Below are 18,125 nucleotides of genomic sequence, written 5' to 3' on the forward strand. Positions count from 1 at the left end.
AGTTCATGTATATTGGGGATGGCTGGCAACTATGGTCATACCTCAGTGGTGTCGCTGACTTGCAGTGGATTGATGACCTCCTTTTCACGAATGTTGGTTTCATTAAAACAATGGTTGCCTCTAAGAGTAGGAGATGGGTACACTCTAATGTGAGTGGGATTTGCTTGGTCAATAGCTAACAAAAAAACTTCTATCCATTCGCTGTTATAAGGCTGATTTCATGTTGCTTTGCAGAGCACCGATCGCATAAAAGCCTTATAGAGTCGGCAGAGGCTTACACTTCCAGGCCCAGACAAAAGTATGAACTGGATCAAGTTGAAATTATCACAGGAGAGGAGTCGGAGCGTAATGTGCTGCAGGTGGGTCACTATCCTACTCTAGGTTTCATCATTTATTAGTAGGGCTCCACAATACTCTGCCCAACAGTCAGGATTACAAATCGTGTATAAAATGGAACAAGTACATACAATAAGACTGGTAGGGGCGGCCCTGCTTGTGAGACCTTACACTCTAGAGGAAGAGTAAATAGTTTTTAGAACAAACAGGACTTCCAGTTTAACCTGACACCTGAGATTATATAATATATATATATATATATATATATATATATGCTTAGAACAGGGTCTATCAGATTAGATAACCGTACCAGAATGGTGTTCATTAGCTTTAATTTGCTTTACGTTATTAATGCTGTGTCTGAGGGAAAACCTATATCCCTTGTTAGTTTTGTACATTATGTATTGTATGAATGGCACTAACCATGAATAAAAGTAGATCGCCTTGATACAATTAGGGTAAAGTGTTAGTGGATTTAAAGACAAAGCAGACATTTAGCATCCTGTCAGCAGGACCTTGCATTCAGAATTCTTTCCACTGCAGAAATGATAAAGGGGCGCAAGCAATTCAACTAGAAGGCTTCAGTGAGAACACACAAATGGCTTATTTAATGAAGGAGTGGTGGCAGTACCTAGTGGCATCAAATGTATTAAGTGTCAAAAACCTAATGGTGGAGGAGACTTTGTTTTGAAGTAAGGGATACCTGAAGCTGGGTGGTCATGATCATGCATAAATCAGTTTGTAAAGTAACAATGTAAATAAACTGTTCCGCCCCCATCTAAAATGTTCATATTTATTTTTCATTTTATTTCCAACCCCATAGCAAGTTTTAGGGGGTGGGGTAGGAGCAGCTTTGGGTGCTGTAGTTTGACCTCCCATTGCCCCCATTCTACTATTCTAAGCTTGCACTGAAGCCTGCACAAGTGTAGAGCAGCCTTGTTGTATTTTTACTGCATTTGCTGTCAGATTAGTTGTTGCAGGCAGGGATGGGACTAGCACAGTTGCAGGGAGGGCAGCAGCCCATAAGTCTGTACTCTGATTTTAGAGTCTCTTTAGAGCTACCATGTACAGGAGATTTTCAACAATATGCAATAATTTGCTTCCATTAATAGTCCATTCTAAATGTGTTTTTTTTTTTTTTTTGTTTCAGGTTAATTGCAAGCTCTTTGTTTTCAACACTGACAATCAAACCTATACAGAAAGGGGACGTGGATACCTAAGACTCAATGACACAGCTTCCGATGGCAATGGACCATTCAGATCCCGACTAGGTAGAGCTTAGCATTAGGAGGGGGTAGACGGTTAGAGCCACATTCCTTTGTTTAGGCTACATATCATACGATGGAGACCCATTCTTGCAGTGAAACAGATATTTGCGCAGCCTGCATCATAGTTGGTAAAAACTGTGACATCCAAGTGACCTCACGTTTGCTCAGGCAATAACGTCATAAAATGGTTATAGAAACCTATAACCTCCTGTGGATACACCAGGAGTCTAAATTATGGAAAGATAGACTTTGGCACATATAAAGATCCTGAGAGGCTGCGTTGACATCATACCTGCCTACTGTCCAGGAATGTCCAGGAGACTCCCGAGTTTCGTGGACTTCTCCTGGAAGTGTAGACCACACTCCTGGATCCCGCCCAATCTGCTTGTCAAGTGGGCGTGGCTTGATGACTTATTTGCTGCAGATCCCCCTCATCATGGCCTCGCCCCCTGATGCGCAGTGCTCATTTAAACATATGAGCTTTTGGCAAATATCTGGTCACATTATAGTCAAACCCACCAGTCTGACTGTCACTATTGTAGTATGCAACATACTTTGTACTTTACCACAGAGTACAATAAAAAAATAGTAAAAACTGGCTGATCAATGCCAAGACAAATCTCCTGCTGATTTTTATTTGCCTGCAAACATGGCAGCAACCGTGTGGGCACAACACGAAACTGCAAGTGTTAAAAAAATGCACCAGCACTTCCCATACCAAAAAGTCACAAAGGTGCTTATTTCATAAGTAAAGAGCACTCTAGTTCTGTAACCCATATTAATCAATCATATATTCACTTAAAACAGCCTAGTGGAGCAGTGGGCAACAGGCAGCATGCCGAGTCTGCACCAGTGGCCGCCCAGCTTATCAGAACGGCAGAAGCCATCTCTAACGTCACGTGACCTTCTCTGGCTGTGCATGGCGGTCACATGGTATACCCGGAGGAGGTGGGAGTGCAGTGTGCTCTTCCTCCTTTCTTTATGCTGCATCCCCCACCTTTCACGTTGCCCCTCACTGGTCTAGTGTAGATGGAGTAAATGAGTTGTCATTGTGGGTTATAGTTACTTGCACCTTTTTTATTGATTCAGCCCTAAAGTATTGTAGATCGTTCCCTTGGCAACTGGATTTGAAAACATTGGTCAATTTCGGTGTTACCAAAGTTATTTCGCTTAAGGTTTATTTTCTAGCTGCCCTAACTGGTATTGTAACGGCCCCTGTTCAAATAGTATTTTACCTCTGTAAATATTATCTCATTTCAGACACGTCATTAACTTTTCCAAAATTCTAGATGCACAGTCCTAAATGAATAAAATAAAAGCAATACACGCCTAACCTTTCCTTGGTTACATTCCTTACAAGAAATGTCATAGGATTAACTGTGGAAAATGACCAAAGCACCACACCCTTCCATGGTCATTCGGTCATTTACCATTGGGTTATTCTACAACTTTTTTTCATAACGGATGGCTGATTCCAAGACCTCCAAAATTAACTTCCTGCTGCTTTAAATCCTATGTCGGCTTTTTCTACCCAGTGACTTGCTGTACCAGACATATCGACTCAGCATGGTGGGGGCCTCTGGCAGCAGAAAACTCCTGCCAGGTAGCAGGAAAAAGGTGGCAGCCCAAGGGAGAGGTAAAAGGCATTTTTTGTTTTGGCACACATGGAAAAATAAAATTGAGAGAAGAAAGTGAGGCTTAGCTTACCCAGGTACATGTATGCCCATTTTGAAATATTAAAGTCTATAAAACTTTACTGTGCTTCTCATATATATCTGGCTTCTGCTCCTATAATAGTCAAGAAGGGGTTGAAATTTATAAATGGGCACATTAGGTTTATTCTTACGAGTTCCAGGAGGAGTGAAGCACCTCGCCCATTACCTTAATCTTGCGAATCGTCAACCTAATAAATCTGTATGGGTTTAATTTATAGCTCCACTGGGTGTAGCAATGATGAAATCTGGCCCATGACAAGGTAGAAATAAGGGCAGGAAAGATTAGGAACAGTGGAATAGGAAGAACCGGAACAAATAACTGGATAACGGAACATGTTTGTATATTTTTTTTATGCTTGTATTGTCTTTGTTCCATTGTGTTATTTGGATCACAAATTTACAAACTGCCTCCTATATGTCAATGCCAAAATTGTTACATTTAAAGTATGAAGAAGAACTCTTTATTTATATAGTACCTTTCTCCCAATAAAACTCAAAGCACTTTGTTTATTTTTATTGGGCGTGCTTTGAGCAGAGAGAACATACAAACTCCACGCAGATAGGTCCATGGTAGGACTCAAACCCAAGACTACAGTGCTGTGAGTTAGAAATGCTCTGATTTATGTAGCACCACTAATTCCGCAGCACTGTACAGAGAACCCCCTTCACATCAGTGCCTGCCCCATTGGAGCTTACAGTCTACATTCCATAATATAGACACACACAGACAGAGACTAGGGTAAATTTTATTAGCAGCCAATTAATATACCAGTATGTTTCTGGAGTGTGGGAGGAAACCGGAGCACCCGGAGAAAATCCACGCAAACACAGGGAGAACATACAAACTCCACACAGATAAGGCCATGGTCGGGAATCGAACTCATGACCCCAGTGCTGTGAGGCAGAAGTGCTAACCACTAGGCCACTGTGCTGCCCACATTTCTGCTGCTTGTAATTGTCCAGAGGCCTCCATAGGCCATCCTATTGTGCTGTAAGTTACTGCTTATTATTCATCTTCTTTTGCTGCACTAACACACAAACTAGGCTCACCAGATCAGAGAGAGGTCGCTTATAGCTGTGTTCTAGACATAAACTACAATCCATCTTTCTCTACTCCAGGGGATACCAAGATAATCAGCCTCTTGTCCTTGGGCCAGTATCTTGCTATTCTCCCACTGGTTTCTTATCAAATGTTTGCACATTCCAATGTTTCACTCCCAACAGTTCAACTTAAATGTAGTGAGCGTCTATCAAATACTTGAGTTACCCTCGAGCTATGTACATTTACATTTTGTACAGAGTAGTGTCCATTGTATAGAAAATGTGTAAAAATCTCTAGGATTAGGCATTTTGATGCCAGTCATTGTGATGGCTATGCATGGAATGAAACATTTTCCACCTAGGAAACACAAAGTTAAATGTCCCTGTTACAGTATATAAATACTTCAGTACTGCGGCAGTCTTTTTGGCCGGGACACGCAATGGCATTAGTGTGTTTTTATAAGCCTGTTAGTAGTAGTTTATAAGTAAGTGATCCAAAGAACAGTGTGTAATGTGACTCTTGATATTGATATGTATTACATGTGCTTTTGTGGTTCTCAGACAATATGATCTAAGACTTCCTGTTTCATTTAAAAAAAAAAAAAAATTAAATAAATTGTCTTCATATACAAATGCTTGCTCACGTGCAGAATACATGCACTTGTGTGCATGCATATTTATAGTATAGATCTAAATTATATGAAGGCAAGTGTGCAGCTTATTTTATGGACTGTGCATGTAATTTGGAATTATGTTTCCCAGATTTTAGCATCAAAACTAAACAGTTTGTTCAGCTTTGGCCAACTCCTTCCTCTTTTTTTTTTTTTTTTTTTGGTAGTAATCCCTTATGTTTAGCATACGGGTGATTGACTCCATGAGAAATTGTCCCCATGGTTAGTGTTGTCCAATTAGTGTGTTGGCAAATCAGTCCAGAGCATTCACTACACAACTCCTCTACCATAATCCTGAGATTTTCCACTGGTTTCAGTCCTCCAGTCTACTGAAGCATTGATAAAACACAACAGGCATATTTTGATATATAATATATAGCAATAAACAAAGAAATCACTCATTCATTTAAGCACAAAACTTCTGAGGCTCCTGAATCTCAACCTGTTGGTTATAACCATTCATCAAGGTATATCAATCCATTTTAACTACCAGGTGCCCAGGACGGAATCTGTCCTTCATTTGGAGGGCTATGTCCAAAGGCCAACATCCCCCTTACGGATTTTGGGACGGATGCTGAGTTGGGTGTACACCCATTTGCTTAGTGTAAAATGCAAATTTGTACTGCGCTGGCGCAGAGTATGCATACGCTTTTGTCCATGTGTGGACGCATCTTACACTTGCAACTCTTTCCGCTTAGAGAAGTGGGCCGGGGGAAGGAAGGGGCGGGTAAGCATACGCCATGTGCAGTAAAGCGTATTTATGTAAATGTGAATGAAGCAGACTCGGAACAGCCATATACATGTGCTGTATGTATTGTGGCTGCTGAAGAGCTGGTGCAACAATCTGTACTGTTGATAATGATTATCAGCACAGACCTTGCTAGTTTTAACCCCCCCCCCTTCCCCCCCCAAAAAAAAGAAAACGCTACATGCTCGTGCAGTTTGGGGGGGTGGACAACCAGCACTAGGCTATGACAGACAGGGCTGGTGACATTATAAACCTGCAATGTGGGGTTCCCCTGCCATAATGTCAATGAACCCTAGTCTGTTTAGCACAGGGCTGAATTGGGACTTCAAAACTTTTGTTACGTTTAATATTTATTATATTAATCTATTTTTATTTTTTTTCATTGTTTTTGGATGGTGCACTATTGGTCCAAGCAATCCCTGGCAGACCTAAACTCTCCAGTATCCTAATTTTAGGGACAACCATTTGTTTGCGGTTGGCATACATTTGATCAACATGCATAAACATTGTGGGTTTTGGCTAAAGAACCAGTAAACCTAAACTAGAAGTTACCTTATAAAAAAAGTTCTGTTGATGGAATTCACAATTTTATATTCCACATTTCATCCCATGTACAGTAGACTTGCTATACGGAACACTATTGACAAACACTAGTCATCCTGTTCTATGGAGTATCTGACAGTAAAAAACATTATCTTGTGCTAAGCTGCATAGCAAATGTATGATTCAATGACAAATATCCCGAGTTCTGCCATGGGAACTCTGACATATATCCATCTGTGCATGTTAACATATCTTCTGTCGGTAACTTGTATGTTGGGTTTAGTGGTTTCTGTAAATCATGAATGTGGCTTTTGGTATAGCTCAGCTAATGTTTATAGATAATTATATCTTGGTCTCCGATATTAATAATTGGTCATATATATTGATTTTATTCTGTTAAATGGCTTGCATCTGCACGCCAACAAGACTTAATACTTTTTGTTTTACGTCCATATGTAAAAACTGAGCACATCCCTACATGCTGTTCTGTTTTAGTGATGCGAAACCATGGAAATCTGAAACTGATCTTTAACAGCCAAATCTTTGACGAAATGAAACTAGAGAGAGCTAACAGGAAGTGTGTGCGCATCGCGGCCACGGACCTGGCTGACGGTCACATCAAAATATTCCTTCTACAGGTGAGAGCAAATCCGGTTCTTATACTCAATAGCGCTATAAAAGGTTTTTGGGGCCAATTAAAAGATTATTATTTATTATTATTATTATTATTATTATTATTATTATTATTATCATCATTGATCATGTGATTCGCATTGTTTCTCAAGGCTGAGATGCACTTGATTATATAGAAACAATTTTATTCTATTTCGTGCTACAGTGTTATCCTCTTATCTAATGAGTAAATGTTTTTGCCTTCATAACTTACATCCTTAGTATGAAGCAAATTAATGCAGAACTATGCTAGAAGACTAAACGTTTAAAGGTTTGTTTTAATCCTAATGCAGACAGACATCATTTAGAGGACATACTCCTATGTTCCATTAACGTGTGTGTACAGTAACACAGGACTGCAGTCTTGGCATGTTTGTGTACTTGATAATGGACTGGATTATGGATTATTTGATGGAAAATTGGACCACGGCCCTGCTTCCTTGTGCATGCACTGTAAACAGCGAGTATGGATGACGCTAGTCTGTATGAGAATAGATTTTCCTTACATGACCCTGTATTTTTCAGACAAGTGTAAAGGATGCCGGCAGGCTATATGCAGCTATTCATCATCGACTTGTTGCGTGGAGGAATTACAGGGCTCAGAAGCGAGAGCAGAGCATCCCAAACACTGAGGATGAGGCACCATCACATTTACAGCTGCTCGACAGTGACAGTGAGGACGAGGAAGGTGATGAAACGACACTCTATCCCAGCAAGATCTCTGGTATGACGTCTAAAGTCGCATGATAGAAGGATTACTGAGTGACACTAGTGTCTTTCACTGCGCTAGGCTGCAAAGCGCAGTGGTCAGAAATAGGAGCACTTACATGCTCTCTTCCTCCTGATTTTAATGTAATATGAAGTGATTCATAGATGAGGATTTATAGTTTTGCATGTACTGCTATTGATGGGTAGGGAAAGTGTTGTTTAAGCGATATACAATTATATTAAGTTTAGGCGTTCCTTTTAAGTTGCATGTTTCACCGAATCACTAAATGAGAAGAAATAAAACTACAGAGAAATTATAGGCCTCAATCTTGTTCGGAAGGAAGTCCGTTTGTATAGCGCATCCTGCGTGAAATAGCTCTCCACATGCGCTGAAACGGACCTTATACCAGTGAGCGCAATTGTAATTCGTATCTGAACACAAATAATATGACTTCAGAGGCGAATCATGTGGTCGAAGGTGTGAGATGTAGGCAATGTACAGTAAGGCTGTTCCGATGGAGATGTGGCTGATTCAAGAATTATCACCTGCACCCACTGCAATGCCGACTGATAGTAATGACTGATACAGCATAGTTTTTTTTATTTAAAAATTACACTGTACCTTTTATTTTTATGATTTAAAAAAAAAAATGTATTTGCTCTAATGTGAACTTTCATTGTACATATGCTTATGGCTGTACTTGTGGCTGTACTGCTGTCCGTTCTTTGCCTATACAGTACTTAAATAAATAGGTGCTCTAAGGTCATTAACCATGTATATGCTAGTTATCTGCTGCTCACACCAGGCAATCTGCTGAAATTGCTAAACATAAATAGAATATATAATAAAATGGAGGAGCGCTGATAATAGCAATTTTATTAATGTTCAAAATGTATAAAAGTGTCTATTAGACAACAGTACATAACATGCAAAACTAAAACAACTATTGTTAGGCATATAATAAATCCCTATAATCAATCCGGATTGACTGATCAATATTATACAGTATAATATAGCCAGTATTCTATTTTCTAGCTGGTTATAAAATTAATATTAGCTGTATTATACAGTATAATATTGGTCAATCCGGATTTTTAGTTTTGCATGTTATGTACTGTTGTCTAATAGACACTCTTATACATTTTGAACATTAATAAAATTGCTATTATCAGCGCTCCTCTGTTTTATTCTATACAGTACTTACTGTATGTAATAACAGAGTGTGTACTTTCACCCAGATTCAAATTGAAATGAATATTCAGCTACAGGTGGAACTACACAAAGTGTGTGTGTGTGTATGTGTTTTTGTTTGTCATGCAAGTTGCTTTCAGACATGAATCAAGGCCCTATTTGAATATGAAAGCACTAGATACCGAAATCAGAATTAATTTTTTTTTGTAAATCGAAATTGTGAATTTCAATTGCCTTTTTAATTTACAGTAGGGGACAGGGTATGATGGATGTTGCAGTTATTAATTAGCTTGTGAGGTTTGCATACATTGGTAGGAAATGACTGCATGACAGTTATTGACTCTCTGCCTCAGTCTTGCACTGTAATGAATGAAGTCTTAATCCATTTCAGATCATCGCCAGTGGATCCGGAGACAGCCTGTCCTGTACTCCTGACAATCAGCCTTCGTTCCAAGCATTTCTGATCCTTGCGTCTTAGTCCAGTAACCACACAAAGCGGCAGTTCTTCTACCAGAATGACATTATCAAACTGGAAATTTTAAAAACCATTTTTTCATTCAAGTTCTGAAATCATGAACTAATACAAGAAATTGCTAATGCAAGAAGTACTGAAATACCAGCAGAATTTGAACATGGACAAGCTGTTTAGTGCCGCACCATACCTGGACTACTACATGCCATCCTGACTAGTTCAATGAGACTGATTAACATACATATTAGGACTTTACAAATATACCTCAAGAACAATTATTTTCAGCGCATCTTGCTATATGTTCAGTGGATCCATGAAAAAAACTGGTTTGTTCCCCCCCCCAAAAAAGTTGTGTTTTTTTTTTTCTTTTTGTTTTTTTACTTTACAATTTTCTAATTTTCCTTTTAAAAATAGCGCTAGTGTAATCACATGCCTACATCAGGAATCCATTGCATGTGCATGCAGGGATTCAAAACAGTAGAAATAGTTCAAGGATCGTGCATCATATTGATGGCTAGATCAAGTTTACTTTTTATAAGAACTGTGTTTTCTTACTTTGTGATGTTAATATATTACAATATATTTGACACAATTTATTTGGTCACAATGGCCAAGAGTAATTCAAGGTTTGAGGGCTAATTTTTTGGCTAAAATGTAAAGTTTAATATATATATAATCTAATGTGTATTTAAAAATTTTCAATAATATATATTTCTATTTTATTAAAGGTTGTTATATGGTAGTGTAATATAAAGTTAATCTATTTAAGAGTTTGCTTGGAATGCTTATATACAGATTCTGTTTACATGTAAACTGAATTTCACGTTATGTTTTATTTTCTTACACTGATGTAAATTAATTCCCCTCCTTTTTTATTTTATTCTAAGATATTTGTGCAGATGTGTCAGTAATTTGGGGTGTGTAGACACTCTCTCATTTTGCAGGCATGGATTGTTTTTTACAATACATTTTGCTTTCTATATGTAACAATTTTGTTACATTATGACTGTGAAGAGCAAGAAATGTTCCAAGTACACAATGTGGGGGATAGGCTTACTTTAGTAGAAATAATAAAAATACAATATTAAAACTATTTTTGTTTTTGCCTTTTATTCCTGGTGGTTAAGCAAATGGCTAATTGACGTATGAAACAAATCGCTAAAGACCAAAGCCGGATTAAGGAAATGGAGGCCCCTGGGCTAAGGGTACTGTGAGCATCCCCCCCCCTCCCCCCCCACACCTGAGCGCTTACCGACTTTCGTTCTTCCATCACTCCCTGTAGTGCTTCTGCGGCGTGCAGGAAGCTCCTTACTGAGGACATCTCGTGAGACTGACTCAGTCTCCCTCTCACAAGATCTCCTCAGTAAGGAGAATACTACAGTGACAGCATAACATTTGCTGTTAGCTGCCTGCCATTCTTCTTGACCAGTCTGAGCCAGGGGGTGGGGACGCACCCGACCCGATGACTGCCGGCGGGCCCCCCAGATGCCCGAGGCTCTAGGGCAGCTAGACCTTGGGTTAATTTGGCCCTGCTAAAGACCATTGTTTTCTCTGATCCTATCGGGGGGACCCTGCTACCATGGGGTTGTATGAGGGGAGTGGAGTTTGGCACTTAACTAGTTAACTTGTATCATGTTGACAAACCCCTCTCCTCTGCAACCCCCATGTAGCCTCTACAGTTTTAGTTGAGTGCCCAAGGGAGTTGGGCTTACTTATGCTAGGTGGTTTATTTCTTATAGTTATAACTATTTTATTGAACTTTTTTTTTATTTTTTTATTTATATTCCTTATAGGAGTGTGCTCTATCCTATACAGAGCACACTAGTTCCATGAAAGGGGGCAGCTGTCAGACAGTGAGAACAACACAAGTGCTGAGGATCGACTTCATACTGAGAAACAAGACTGGTTTAGGATCTACCGAATTACTATCTCTGTTCAGCTGTGGGATCCACAGCTCAACTGTGATTGCGGCTGCCATTTCTGTTTGGCTCTGCACCCAGCTGTTAGTATCCTGGACTTCGTGTCAGAGCTACAGAAACTGCCTATTAACCCCAGCCAGGGGGCAGTAAAGTATCCTTCACCTCTTCAATTGCCCTGCACAGTTGGGATCAATTGTTACTTTACACTCTCATTACCTACCTTAGCTAAATAATACACATTAATTCACATCTCTCCATCGTGCACCTAATCAATTTACACTCTCTTATTCACTGTCACTACACTTCTCTTTTAAACAACTCTTCTTTCTCCATCATCCTATTTCTCCCTCTCCTCCTGTTATGATTTTACCTTCACTACTTCCCTCCTCATTAGTCTGCACATATAAACTGTTTTGTCTCCTGCACTCACCAGCCTATATAAACAGAAATAAACCTCACACCCACCAATCCTATTTGCATGTCCTATGCTTACTGAAAGTTCTAAGGGTCATTTCTCCATTCTTTTGACACTGTTGATCACCCTCTCCTCATATACACCCTATACTCCATTGGCCGTTGTGACACAATTCTTTCCTGGTTCACTTCCTACCTATCAAACTGCTCTTTTAGTGTTTCTAACTCTGGTACATCCTCCCCTCCACTCCCATTATCTGTTGGGGCTCTGTTCTTGGACCTTTACTTTGTTCATTGTACACCTCTTCTCTTGGGCCACTAATTCACTCATTTGGCCTCCAGTACCACCTCTATGATGATGACACCCAAATCTATATCCCTTCCCCTGACCTCTCTCCTTCTGTACGATCTTGTGTAATCAACTGTCTTTCAGCTATCTACACATGGATGTCCCAACACTACCTAAAGCTCAACATGTCCAAAACAGAGCTTATCATCATTCCCTCCTGTCAGTCACCACCTGCCCTCTAATCTCCCTCGCTGTCAATAACACCACAATTTCCTCAGTCTCCCAAGCCAGCTGCCTTGGTTTCACACTTCACTCTACCCTCTACTTTATTCTGCAAATCCAGACTCTCTCCCAGTCCTGACGACTCCCCCTTAAAAACATAATATGCCCTTTTCCTGCTCAACATGCTACCAAAACTCTTATGCATTCTCATCATCTCCCGTTTTGACTATTGCAACCTCCTGCTATCTGGCATTCCAGATACCCATATACCCACACTTCAATCCAGCCTAAATGCTGCTCATCCTCCTTTCTCATGGCTCCACATATGCTGCACCACTTTGCAAATCCCTACACTGGCTCTGTGTCATCCAGAATCAAATTCAAATCACTTACATTACCTACAAAGCCCTCATCAACACTACCCCCTTCATACATCTCAAGTCTCATATCAAAATACACTCCCTCCTGTCCTCTTAGATCTACCTCTGACCTGCGCCTTGTCTTGTCTCTGGTAACAACCTATCACTCCCGCCTACAAGACTTCTCCCGTGCTGCTCCCAACTTATGGAATTCCATACCATGCCCAATCAGGCTTTCCCACAGCCTTCAAATCTTTTTACGCTCTATGAAAACCCATATTTTTTTTTTTAGAGCTTATCTTATCCCCGATAATACGATGCACACTAATACACCCTCACAAATGTCCCAATCTCCACTCTGAGCCACATTCACTCCTCTTGTTTCAGCTGTGCCCTCTTTCACTTGGAATGGAAGCTCTCTAATGAGCACAGTCCTCCATTTTCATGTCTGCATTTATTTTGATTTGTATGTCCTGTCCTCCCTACTGTATGGAGCTGCAGAGCACTGTGGCACTGACTTAGCAAGGCTTTGGGCCCAGATTGGTTTGTATGGGGACATCACTGCTGTACCTAGTGACCCTTGCCCAAATACACTTGCATGCATGGGGTCAGATGCTGGGGGTCCAGCTTCAATGAAGTGCAAGGACAGTTGCTGTCAGTCACTGCCGTACAGTGCACAGCAAGATGTGTGAACTCTGCAATGGACTGGACCAGGGATTTAAACCAGGCTAGTTCTGTCAGATCAGGGGTAGATCCTGCGGGCTTATGCAACAGTCGGCTGTCATCCTCACAGACTGTGCACAATGCATCTGTGCTTTGATGTCCGCTGCAATCTTGCATGACATTTTACACTGGTATAAAAAGTCACTGAAGAATTCAAGTTATTAAACATTCCAGTACACAGGAGAGGTTGGAGTTTGAAGCACATGTTTTAAACAGAGGTCTTTTAGACGAATACTGAGCAATTATTGGACAATTTTCCAGTGTATGCCATATAAAGCTGGGTACACACTACACTGTTTTCATCCAATAATCGGCTCAAACTGCCGCCATACGACCGCTCGTTCAAAAGTCGGGTCAGTGTGTGCAGTGACACGATGGTCGAAAGTCTGACCAGATGGACGATTGTCGCCTCATTTGGTTGGTTGTATCGTTTAATATTTTCGTTCCAATCTCGTTTCCGCTGTGTAGTGTGTATAAACTTCCGACCAATCCACAACAGTGAGTACGAAATTACAGTCATTGCTCACGACAACATGGCTGTAAAAAGTTGCTAAAGGGACGTCCGCTCTTCCCTATATCGTCCTAAACAAGGCTAGTGTGTATGCAGTCCATGGACCGAGCGATCGGATCATCGATCGCATGTAAAATCGCTCTGCATAAAAAGTTGGTCGAAATTTCTGTAGTGTGTACCCAGCTTAACCCCTTTTGATTGCGTGGGTGACGATTGGTGCGAGTTGAAACTGTTGTACTTTGAATTCGAAGGTCATCTTGAATCTTTTTGACAATTAGCTTCACAAACTAAACAAGTGGCAACAGGCGCTGCCTCTCTCGGAGCTGATTACCAAGTAACGACATCCAGCGTCTTCTCCCTTGTGCTGCCGGCATCTAGCCACTTGCTAGGCAGTAGCAGTTTTGATGGCATTGCTGAGACTTCAAGGGGTATGCCTATTTTTTTCAGTATATTTGGGACAGCATAAAATAGAGCAATCCTAAAAAAAAAATGCATGTCCATTTAGTCTTCTCAGAACTTCAATGAAACATTTGGCTAATAAATTGGGGGGGAATCTATTTTTCATTCATTCTCTCCAAGACCTACACAACACTCCAATTTGCACTGACTAGATTTATTGAATTTGTGCCATAAAAAGATAATGAAAAACAGGTCTAAGCGAAAAAAAGCAATGGACACACTGTTGGCAGCCAAAAAAGGAGTCCACATTCAGACCATGCTATACAGAGTAAATCTAGAAAGAGAATACACTTGTAACACCCGTTAAGGGGTTTGTAACTGTTTGTGTGTTGTTTGTGCAAATTTACCTTGCGTGGGTTTTCTTCACCTTGATAGACGTTAGCAGCAACAACTTATTTTCCCATGCCACACCAGAGAGAGGTCCGAAACGCCCAATACACAATGATGACACAAGTAAAAGAGGATTTTTGTACTTACGTTAAATCCTTTTCTCTGATTCCATCTGGGGGACACTGCTACCATGCGGTTGTATGAGGGCACATGGAGTTGGCACTTTAACAGTTAAACTGTTAATGTAACTGTTGACAGAAGCTCCTCCCCTCTGCAACCCCTGAAGCACCTCAGTGTAATTGAAAAGCCCCAAGGAAGGGAAACAGAATAGCATGCAAACAACAAAAGCAACAGAAGAGCGAAGGGCGGGAACGCAGTGTCCCCCAGATGGAATCAGAGAAAAGGATTTAACGTAAGTATAAAAATCCTCTTTTCTCTTTCATCCAATCTGGGGGACACTGCTACCATGGGGACATTCTGAAGTAGCCCTTTGAGGGAGGGAAAGCTCTGTCAATCTGTCTTGCAAAGCTTTGTGGCCAAAACTTGCGTCATGAGACACAAAAACATGAAAACGGTAAAACCAGGTAAAGTGTGGACAGAGAACCTGGTTGGCGCAAGGCAGAGTTAATCTGCCAATGCACTGTTGTGCGCAGGCCAAGAGGTTCTCCACAGAACTGAGGAAATGCATGGCGACACGATCAAGTACAGGCCGATCAGAACTGATATAAGCCTGCCTCACGGGAAACATTATCCACCTAGCAGCAGTTTGTTTTGTAGGCAGCCAGTCACTGTTGTGAGGATCATACAAGAAAAGGGAATCCGACCTCTGCATAGTGGACGTCCTGTCCACAAACATTCTTAGAGCATGGACCACATCCAATGACATTAAAGATCCCTTATCATGAAGAGGCAGTCACCTCCAGAAGACTGGGAACACAATCTCTGGATTAAGATGAAAACCAAATCACTTTTGGTTGGAAGGAAGGTATCTTGCAAAATACAGCCCTGTCAGTATGGAATCCCAGATAAGTTGAGCAACAAGAGAGCCCAAAGTCCCGAAACTCTCTGTCACTCACCGGACCGTGAGTGCCTCTTCCCGGACATTTAGGAACCGTGGCCGTCCTCCATCCTGAGGGTCTGCGCATGCGCAGCCCTTTCCTATACTTCAGTGTATGTCCCTTTAACTCAATTGGCAGATCAGGCAACACTCCCTATATTAAGCACCTGTGGTCAACACCACGTTGCCTGATCTTGGAGTCTCATTCCCCATGAGTCTCTGAAGGTGTTCCTATGTTTCCTCGTGTATTCAGCGCTGCTGATTCCTGTGGTTTCCAAACCACTTCTACCTCTGTGGTTTCCAAACCACTTCTACTACTGTGGTTCCCACACCACTTCTACCATCAACTGTATCATCGTGACTGTGAGCTGATTCCTATCCGCTGCCTCCGTGCACTACAGTCTCCTATACCACTTCAACGCTATTATATTCCATAGTGACTGTTTGCTGATTCCTATCCGCTGCCTCCGTGCACTACAGTCTTCTATACCACTTCAACGCTACTATATTCCATTGTGACTGGTTGCTGATTCCTATCCGCTGCCTCCGTGCACTACAGTCTCCTATACCACTTCAACGCTATCATATTCCATTGTGACTGTTTGCTGATTCCTACCCGCTGCCTCCGTGCACTACAGCCTTCTCTCCTTATCCACTCACCTGTTCATCATCAAGTCTGTGAGCTGATTCCTAGCCGCTGCCTCCGTGCACTACAGCCTCCAGCTTGCAACTCGCCTGTGTTCATCATCGTGACTGTGAGCTGATTCCTATCCGCTGCCTCCGTGCACTACAGCCTCCAGCTGGCAACTCGCCTGTGTTCATCATCGTGACTGTGAGCTGATTCCTATCCGCTGCCTCCGTGCACTACAGCCTCCAGCTGGCAACTCGCCTGTGTTCATCATCGTGACTGTGAGCTGATTCCTATCCGCTGCCTCCGTGCACTACAGCCTCCAGCTGGCAACTCGCCTGTGTTCATCATCGTGACTGCTAGTTGACTCCTATCCGCTGCTCCTGCGCACGTCAGCCTCATCTCATCTCTTCCGTGGGTCCGCAGAGTCCTGCTGCCGCTGCCAGCGCTATCGTCCATCTTCTGCTGATCCGCTCTCCACGCCTTCCTGTTTCCCGCTGGTCTCTACCCTCCTGTCAGCATTGGATTCGTATCTCATCAGCTACTCCTCTGCTAGATCATCTCCATTCTCCTGGGTCCTCCATGAGTCCAGTTCCATGTGTTACTGATTCCTGTGGATTCGTGTCCCTGTTGGTCTACTTACCTGTGCGCTGCACCTACTAGACCCCTGCCTCTTGCATCCAGGGACTTCTCATCCTGTCGGCCTCCTGCCGCCCAGGTATCACTACATTCCTATCTGACTGCCTTCTGAACCACGGTATGCATACTTCTCATTGACTGTGCTGGTGTATTGCATATCTTGCTGGACTGTGTTGGTTCTCCTCTGGAGTCTGCTATCCGCTGAGTCTATTGCCATCATTGACTGTGTTATCTTGTGCTGGATTACTTCAAGAGACTTTCTATATTTGCAGACCTGTTCAGTCATATATATATATATTGTGCATATTACTGTGGATCGTGTTTAATGTGCCCGTGTACATCCTGTGTTGCAGTCTCTCCCCGTACACCTCCTCACATATATATTCAGTGGTACAACTTGCTGAAGGCAGACCACTGATTCCTGTTCCGGTATCACCTGTTCCATTCCTCTCACATAGCAGTGGTACCACTTGCTATCCGCAGACCGCTGACTCTCATCACCTCCTTGTTTCTGTTGGACATTCCGCCTCACTATAGCAGTGGTACAACTTGCTATCGCAGACCACTGACTACCTCCACTTGCCCTTGTCCATACAGTTCCTCGTGTATTATTACCTCCATATTACCAGTGCTGCTAGTCATAGACTTTCCTGAGCATCTCGTCATCTACTATTGCCTGTTCCGTGATCACCCTGCTACCAGAGCACACTATTACCATCTACATTGCTCTGGTAAGCTTACCACCTGGTGATCCCTGGGTAAAGACTCCTAGTGCCCGTGACACTCTCACTGCAGAAGCGATGTAGAAGTCATCTTTACCAACTGTCGTGCAGTAAGTCCGCATAACAGGCTTGACATGGCCAATCGGATACAATCAGGATCACTGAAATTCCGCAGTGTCTGAAGTCATATCATGTTCATGACATCCACCGTGCACGCCAAGGGGTCTCTGGTCCTGAGCAGAACCTGGGCACCTAGCGATTTCGTCGAGATGCCATGAGGGCCACATCCGAAGGTTCCCACTTCTGGACCAACCATTGAAACACCTCCGTGAGTAGAGACCACTGCCCTAGCAACACGGTGTGTCTGCTTGGGCAATCGACCTCCCAATTATCTACACCCAGGATAAATATATATTGCAGAATTTGCCGGGACATACATTTCCACCCAGAACAATATCTGGGGAGTCTCCTTCACTCGGCTCCAACA

General features: G+C 42.1%; 1 protein-coding gene and 1 long non-coding RNA gene across 5 annotated transcripts in view; one reads left to right on the forward strand and one right to left on the reverse strand.

Moving 5' to 3' along the window:
- The window catches only part of RANBP3L (RAN binding protein 3 like), a 35,096-nt gene extending 24,637 nt beyond the window's left edge, over positions 1–10,459 (forward strand). For 2 of the 3 annotated variants that reach the window (XM_075184251.1, XM_075184260.1), the window contains exons 11-15: positions 235–359; positions 1,487–1,607; positions 6,818–6,960; positions 7,520–7,718; positions 9,286–10,459. In XM_075184251.1, coding sequence (XP_075040352.1) covers positions 235–359; positions 1,487–1,607; positions 6,818–6,960; positions 7,520–7,718; positions 9,286–9,329 — 632 coding nt within the window. In that variant the 3' untranslated portion in view covers positions 9,330–10,459. Of the gene's footprint in view, positions 1–234; positions 360–1,486; positions 1,608–3,139; positions 3,241–6,817; positions 6,961–7,519; positions 7,719–9,285 lie in introns of those variants that run through there. The other variant, XM_075184268.1, reaches the window with a different exon arrangement.
- LOC142109692 (uncharacterized) overlaps positions 1–18,125 on the reverse strand; it is a 160,700-nt gene that overhangs the window by 136,490 nt on the left and 6,085 nt on the right. The gene's annotated exons all lie outside the window — the stretch shown is intronic.

Source organism: Mixophyes fleayi, chromosome 1, assembly GCF_038048845.1.
Source record: "Mixophyes fleayi isolate aMixFle1 chromosome 1, aMixFle1.hap1, whole genome shotgun sequence".
Lineage (NCBI taxonomy): Eukaryota > Metazoa > Chordata > Amphibia > Anura > Limnodynastidae > Mixophyes > Mixophyes fleayi.